This window comes from Topomyia yanbarensis, chromosome 2 (genome assembly GCF_030247195.1).
Source record: "Topomyia yanbarensis strain Yona2022 chromosome 2, ASM3024719v1, whole genome shotgun sequence".
Taxonomy (NCBI): Eukaryota; Metazoa; Arthropoda; class Insecta; order Diptera; family Culicidae; genus Topomyia; species Topomyia yanbarensis.
This window is the reverse complement of record NC_080671.1, coordinates 339,218,615-339,226,303: the sequence shown is the minus strand read 5'-3', so window position 1 is coordinate 339,226,303 and position 7,689 is coordinate 339,218,615. Positions and strand designations below refer to the sequence as shown.

At 43.2% G+C, this 7,689-nt stretch overlaps 1 protein-coding gene and 1 long non-coding RNA gene across 3 annotated transcripts; one reads left to right on the top strand and one right to left on the bottom strand.

Annotated features, from left to right (window-relative positions):
* Positions 1 to 3,700: 3,700 nt before the first annotated feature.
* Positions 3,701 to 4,520, bottom strand: LOC131680627 (chymotrypsin-2-like). The gene is made up of 2 exons (XM_058961341.1): positions 4,350 to 4,520; positions 3,701 to 4,290 (listed from the first exon to the last, which is right to left on the bottom strand). Exons 1-2 carry the CDS (start codon positions 4,414 to 4,416, stop codon positions 3,701 to 3,703), a joined length of 657 nt encoding a protein of 218 aa, XP_058817324.1. The 5' UTR covers positions 4,417 to 4,520.
* Positions 4,521 to 5,607: 1,087 nt separating this feature from the next.
* LOC131681377 (uncharacterized) lies at positions 5,608 to 6,724 on the top strand. 2 transcript variants are annotated; one of them, XR_009303912.1, is made up of 3 exons: positions 5,608 to 6,075; positions 6,242 to 6,444; positions 6,507 to 6,724. It is a non-coding gene; the product is annotated as an uncharacterized LOC131681377 (long non-coding RNA). The 2 variants fall into 2 exon arrangements; XR_009303913.1 differs by having other exon boundaries at positions 6,190 to 6,444.
* The last annotated feature ends 965 nt before the right edge of the window (positions 6,725 to 7,689 follow it).

The following is a 7,689-nucleotide window of genomic DNA, read 5'->3' as shown; positions in this document are numbered from 1 at the left end:
TTGTAGATTTCTGCAATAATTGCGGTGCTCGGACGAAGCCCAGGACCGTATTTTTTCCCTTATCCAACTTGTCGAAATTGGCAGCGTGGGCTCAGGACCAACGAAGTCAATCGCTGAACCTGCCCTGGCCAATTCGTCAGCCCATTCATTTCCAGTAATACCGAAATGTCCGGGCAGCCAGACAAGGTAGATAGTGTTGACAATGCTTAGTTCTTCGATTTGGGTTCGGCACGCGATCACTAGCTTGGACCGGGATTTGTCTGAGCTAAGGGCCTTGATTGCAGCCTGACTATCGGAGCAGAAGTTTATAACTCTGCCGGACAAACTCAGTTGAAGGGCCGATGGCACCCCGCACATAATCGCAAAGATTTCTGCTTGGAATACAGTACAGTATCTACCTAGTGAGTGAGATTGTTCCAATCTCATTTCACGACAGTAGACACCAGCACCAGCACGTCCCTCCATCAGAGAACCGTTAGTGTAACAAACCACTTGCGTTTGTTGTTATCTTTCCATAAAGCCAGACAACCACTCCTCTCGAGAGGGAATCTTCACATGGAATGTCCTGTAAGGAAAACTACAAGTGAGTGTAATATCGCTGGGAGCAAGAATATCTTCACCCCATGTAACCATTTGTGACCACAATCGTGTATGACTGGTAGCAAGATCAACATGATAACTGTTCCAAAGCCCAGTAACCTGCAGTCTGTATGCACATGATAGTGCTTCTTGTTTTAAGTGTATGTGTAATGGTTTGATATTTAGAAGTGCCTCAAGAGCAGCAGTCGGAGTCGTGGTGAAAGCACCAGTCAACGCCATGAGCGCCATTCTTTGCAGATGGTTTAGCTTTGACTGGATTGTCATCACCTCTCCCCTCTGCCACCACACAAGGCATCCGTATGACAGTATTGGACGTACAATTGTCGTGTAAATCCAATAGATGTATTTAGGTTTGAGACCCCAGGTCTTTCCAAAAGTTCGTCTGCACTGCCCGAAGGCCAAGCACGCTTTCTTGACTCTGAACTCAATGTGAGCAGACCAATTCAGTTTGGAATCCAATATGACTCCAACGTATTTGACTTGATCTGCACACAGTAGCTCAGAATCAAAGAACTGCAAGGGACGAACCCCGGTTGTTACTCGCTTCTTCGTGAAAAGAACCATTGAAGTTTTGCTTGAGTTAACTGATAGTTTAACTTGTCGACACCACTGTTCGACAGCTCTTAATGCCTGTTGCATTATGTCAAAGATTGTTCCGATGCAAAATCCAGTAATTAGTATTTGGTAATCGTCAGCAAACTCGTAGGTTGGAAATCCAAGCTCATTGAGTTTCTTCAACAAGCCGTCAGCTACTAAGTTCCATAACAAAGGTGACAGAACGCCGCCCTGAGGACAACCGCAAATACTCAACTTCCGTATCACAGCCTGTCGCAGTGACGGGCAAAGTATGCGGTTACTAAGCATTGCGTTTATCCAACCTGAGATACATGCAGGTATCCCATGACCGCGCGTCGCTTCCAGAATAGACTGGAAGGACACATTGTCAAAAGCACCCTCAATATCTAGGAATACACCCAAGCTAGATTGCTTGAGCAAGAAGGCTTTCTCAATGTTGTAAACAACATCGTGAAGCAGAGTGATCGTGGATTTCCCACACTGATATGCATGTTGCATTTCGTGCAGTGGATATTCTACTAAACTAACGTTCCTGATGCGATGATCGATTATCCGTTCCAAAGCTTTCAGAAGAAAAGAACTTAAGCTGATAGGCCTAAAACTCTTGGCTTCTTCATAGCTTGAGCGCCCCCCTTTGGGAATAAATCTAACAGTTATTTCTCGCCATGCTTTCGGGATATACCCGGTAGCAAGACTGGAAAGCAAAATCTTTTTCAAGACATGTTTAAGAATATCAAATCCCTTTTGCAGTAGCACGGGAAGTATTCCATCTTTTCCGGGTGATTTGTATGGAGCAAAGCTGTCAACTGCCCACTTGACGGATTCAGTGGAAACCAATGTGACCACGAGTCCGAATCACCAGAATGAGATCTGTGAACATTGTTCAGCTCTGGATCGATACAACCTGGAAAGTGTGTGTGTCGAAGAGACAATTAAGAACATCTTTTTCGTCCGTCACATAAACACCATCTCTGGTTTTTAAGGAGTTCATCTGAAAATCATTCGATTTGGAGATAATTTTATTTAATCTGCTAGCCTCGTTCAGACTAGAGACATTAGTGCATAGGCTTTGCCAGTCAGCCCGTTCTGCAGATCTAAGACATTTCTTGCACTACGAGCTGACCTGAAAGCCAGGAGTCATCACGCTGACGCCGGTTCCAAGCTCTTCTCATAACTTTCTTCATTCTTTCAAGCTCAGCCCTCCACCAAGGGGTTCCCCTAGTCGATTTAACAGTACGAAGTGGACAAGCTTCTTCGTAGGATGCTAATATGAATGTGTTTGTCGTATCTACGACGTCATCTAAGTCGTCTAGTTGACTAATTGTTGGAAAATATCCATGAAATTTAGTCGCCAAGTTTTCCAAAAAGAGGTCCCAGTTTGTAGATTTAGGATTACGATATGTCACCACATTGAAGGTGACATCAAAATGATCGAAAAATATATATTTATGATCAGATAGAGACGGTTCAGTTTCATTTGGAACCTGCCAATTTCCCAGTTCATGCAAAATTCTATCAGAGCAAAGTGTTATGTCTAACACCTCCTCCCTCCCAGACCTCGCAAAAGTTGGTCGGTTTCCCACATTCAGAATATGGAGATTTGTATTACTTATGGACTCCATCAGTTCAGAGCCTCTCAGATTGATGTCTGAGCTGCCCCAAATGATGTGATGAGCATTCGCATCACTGCCGATAATGAGCGGAAGCCCATTTCTGCTACAATATGATACAACGCTTTTGAAATCATCAGAAGGAGATGATTCGTTATGCGGTAGGTATGCTGAACAATATATTTATTTTTTGTCTACGTTTCCGACAGTCAGTGTAACTGTGACAACACAGATATCGCGAGTTGTGAGCTCCGATATGAGACACTATTGACGCCTTATTTGCAAGAATGCAAGCACGAGGCATTTCACGTGGGTTAGTCATGCCTGTCTTGTTGTAAGCAATGAAGGCAGTGTTAAGTAACTTTCCAAAATAGAAGTTTCCTTTATGGAAATACGGTTCTTGAATCAATGCTATGGAAGCTTTACCTTCCTGCATGAGTCGAGATAAATTCATAGTTGCTGTACTTTATACTGGATATTGATTTGTACTATTCTAACCATTGGTGATTAGAAAACTGTGCATTTCATTTCCAACATAAGTTGCACAACAACTAGAGGACACCAAGCAAATTGGGATGTTAACGCATATAACGAGGTTTAAATGGGACATGATCATTTGATTCCCACGATTTACGAAGAAAATAATGGTCCACTGTGTCAGAGATTCGCATAACACAGTAAGGGCATAACCCAAAATGCTCCGAGCGCGACTGGCATATTTTAGACCCTCCAGTCATTAAGTCCTCGGCACGGAACTACACCTTGACTTAGGGTCTCCTACTTTCAGTCGCCTCCTACGACATGGGAGCAGGACTGCAGTGGCTCAATTCTAGGCCGGATACCACACGGCCTGTCAGTACTCCATCAAAACTACAATCACCAACGTTAACTAAATCCTCACATGAAAACATCAATCAACTTACCCCACATGCTCCCTGTCCGAACCGGGTGAACGTGCAGATCTCAGTCGGATTCACTGGAAAACCTCGACTCTTGCACTCTTCGTTCGTAATTGTGGTAAGCTCAGCTCGCTGCAAATCCTTCGGTGTCCTTCCGATGCGTATGGGAATTGTGTAACCCCAACCGGTCAGCGAACAAGGAACTCCGCCAGCAACTGGATCAGCGGAATACTTAATCGGCTTCACGTTTGCACTGTAAACGAATTGATCCACCACCCGAATGAGGCCGATATCGCACCGATCCAGTTCCACATAATCCGGATGAATCTTGTACGATTTTACCAGGGTTCGAGTTCCCTTACTACCATCGTTGCGCAGATCCTTTGTCCCGTATATGATCGACATCCGTGGAGCCTCGATACCATTTAAACAGTGTGCTGCCGAAACGACGTAGTACGGAGCGATGATCGAACCTCCACAGTTGTGAGTCCAAGTTCGCGGGCCAAGTCCGTAGAACGAATTTATCAGCACCTGCAGTGAAATCTGGTATGGAACCGACTCTTTTGCCATTTCACCTCCAACTATTTTAGTCTGCTGCTCATCAGCTGGAAATTATGATTGTCGTATTACTCTGCCATCACATTTGCGTTGCGAACCAACTCACCATTGGCGGTCACTAGACCGTAAAGCGCCAGGACGCCAACCAGCGAAAAACTTTGCACCACTTTCATAACTGCCACGGATTTTATAATTACTATCCTGTGAGATAATGAAATAAAAACTACACTCTGACTGGCGTCGAAAATCCACCGTCACTAAACCGGCCGTCACCGGAACCACAATGACCGGCTAGGAAGCACCTTTGATGGCATTTATATTGTTTTACAATCGACCATCCGAGTCGGTTATCACTCCGGCCCGTCAGTGAACAGCACGGGCGGCACCGGTGACAGTGGGTTCGATTTATGACGGGTGACAATAGAAGGGAATGTTGCAGAATTATTTTGATTGTGAATGTTTCCCGGCTCTTTTTTACGACCAGCCCAGAATCAGACACCCACCGTGCCGAGGAGTATCCAGCCGGTTGCGAACACGAATACGGCCCCGGTCAAGGTTAAGGGAGCGAACGAAATATGCGGGTGCGTCTTTTCACATCTAATTAGTAGTTACGCGGAAGAAGCAACCGAGCTGTCGACCTGTCGATAAATACTATTTTGCGTTTCGTGCTTCGAATAATAATTGGTGTTCTAACAACCTGAGCTCGAAAATCAGCTGATCAACTATACCTCTAACACTAGCCTCGTTGGTATTTTTGTACTGACTCGGCAAGGTATTCCAATCGTAACTGCCAGCATCGCGAATTGTTCTGCATGCCAATCTCTGTTGCGGTGCTGGAAAATTCCACTTTCTAGTTACGATGATATGTGCAAAGCCAAACCGTAATCGATTTAGAATCGAATGCAATTTACTGGACTTGGCACATTCCGAGGTAAAGCCGACCAACGGTCGATTGATTTTCCACTAGCTGTGTTTAGTATGACTCGAATTGATTTACGTTTTCCACCGCAGCTCTGGATCGTGTCGACGACTGATAATTTAAAATAAAAACACGCGTTTAGTTAGCTCAGCGTGGGTGCAACCGTCACTGGCAGTGCTTTACGATTTCCACATGCAATAATTTGCATGCTTATCACTCATAACACTCATTCCGCGCTGGTTTCCACTTAACTTTAATTTGCCAATTTCCGAGCTACAAAAGACAGCTGTGAGGCAATTTTGGTGCATGGAATCGCAACCGGCACTCAGTCTGTCAATCGAGCCCAACACGAACGGTCCCTGTTGTTTCTCACGCACGTCAAACCAGCACGGAATGTAAACATTTCATTCAGAACGTTTGTTCGTTTTAGGAAAAAAAACCTGGTTTTAAAGTGCTTGTCAAAAAATCAGGAATAACCTGATTTTCGCTTCCAAGAAACCATCGATTTCTTCAAATTGGTCAAATCCTGAGAAAATATAGCCCCTCATGGACTACGATTAGACTACAACCCAATGTAGCCGGGAGGAACCGGTGTGACAACTAATGGCGGATCCTCATTTTTCAAATTGCACCTTTTTCGATTCAAGGACCGACCGATACTTGGCCGGGCAGCGCAGAACAGGTTTTATTAATTTTTGGTAATGTTTTGTCGATTTATCATTTTCCAGGTTTTTTTTTGATGCCGGACAACTAAACGGCACCCAAATGAAGCGAAAGGATTGCAGCACGCAGAAGGATTAGACGATCCTTTTACGACCCCTGTTTGCTGCAGGAGGTCATCAGTGTCACTACCGGTCACTTTTTCGCTCGAACCGTCAGGCTCAAAGGCTAAAGAAGGGAAAGGGTTCGCCTTGTAAGTAGCAACGAGGTTTTTTTTGCTTTAGAAAATAGTTTTTTTTTAATTCTGCTGAGGCGCCGAAAGAGTTTGGTCACAACATTCGGCCGATTTCTTTTCGACCAATTTCAGCACTCATTAATTGTACCAACAACCGAAAAATGAGAATTTTCCCATCGAACAGGAATTGAAGGGCCATTGTTGGGAGGACTCTAGTGGATTTTTCATCGGTCGGGGTGACATGACGAAGGAGAACCCATTTTTTCCCGTTACCCGTGGCCCCGCTCAGTTGAGAAACGTATACGACATGTTTCGAAGTGCTACAGTTTGTGTCCCATGTGTAGGTAATCAAATATTCAGATTGCGGAAATCGTGTGAATATGAAAGGTAAAGGTGCTGATGTACGTTGAATTTTAAACAGGAAACGAAATGTATGGAATTTCTTACAGTTCCCTTATTCCTTCGCCAACCACCGAATGCTGACACTGATTGGAACATAGGCTGTTCTGTGGTCAACGGAAACATATTGCGTCAAACGCAGGCAAATTGATTTCTAAATCTAGGCTTATCGATTAGCGTCTGACTCAAATGGCACGGCAGAAAGTTGGTGTCTTCGACAAAGTTTAAGAAATGCTCATAATGAAGAATTTTGTTGAACAACTTGAACTTGTAGGACTTAAGATTATCGATTTATAAAGGGTTTTCTAAGGCAACACCCTTAAATTTAGTTTTTTAATATAACTTTTTTCACTTTGACTTTTTGTGCAGACTATGTCCCAGACAAATCTTGAGGTATTTAAACCACATAATATTGTTGAAGACCAGTGCTGGGAAAATCACCAAAAATCAAAAATCATCAGTGATAATTATCACTGCTGATCATGCTGTGCTGTGATCACAACCATAAAAAATCGCTAGTGATTTTCTCTGAAGCGATAATGTGCTAGCAAAAAATCATTGCAACAAAATCACCGCCTGTGATCACGGCCTGATTATGATTTTTTTTTTGATCAGGATTATGAAGTTGAGAAAATCAGGTACGATAGAAAAGATGCAAAATCGGGGTTGATGGTATTGTACATGATTATTGTAAGAAACTCCTTATGATGATGATTTAGCCAAATGATTTTGGGAGTAAGAGCGATCCAGCACACATGTAGGGATGCAAAATAATCCAAATGCTAACGTTTTCAACTTTTCGGGAAAGTGTTTTATATTGAAGGACAAGTTGTTGGTAGTTGAAAATCAATAGTTTTGGACAGTTTCAATGCACAAGGGGTCCGCCGATGCGTTAAAATTGAATTTTTTCCGGCCGCCAAAGCTCGTGCCCGAACAATAGGTATTTTCAGTTCTTTTTGGTACTGCTTTTAAAAAAATATATTTTTAAATTGAAATATGAAATTTTACAAACAGGACATTGCCAAATTTACAATGAAAAACTGATTTTGTCAGCCCCAGATTTTGTCTGCTTCCGATTTCGTCTACCCTCGATATGGTCAGCTTTTTAATCCGATTTTGTCAGTCTCATACGAAATTATGTTTGATGGGCTCCAGCGGGCGAATCGAGTCAAATTAGGGTAAATCCTTTCTCGAGCTTGTTTTTATTGCCTTAAAGATACAAAATATGCAAAA

Bases quoted from the DNA above. Each gene is read 5' to 3' on its own strand.
- LOC131680627 (XM_058961341.1), bottom strand. From the start codon at position 4,416: ATGAAAGTGGTGCAAAGTTTTTCGCTGGTTGGCGTCCTGGCGCTTTAC. The intron at 4,291-4,349 runs GTGAGTTGGTTC...CATAATTTCCAG, and splicing joins CGGTCTAGTGACCGCCAATG to CTGATGAGCAGCAGACTAAA.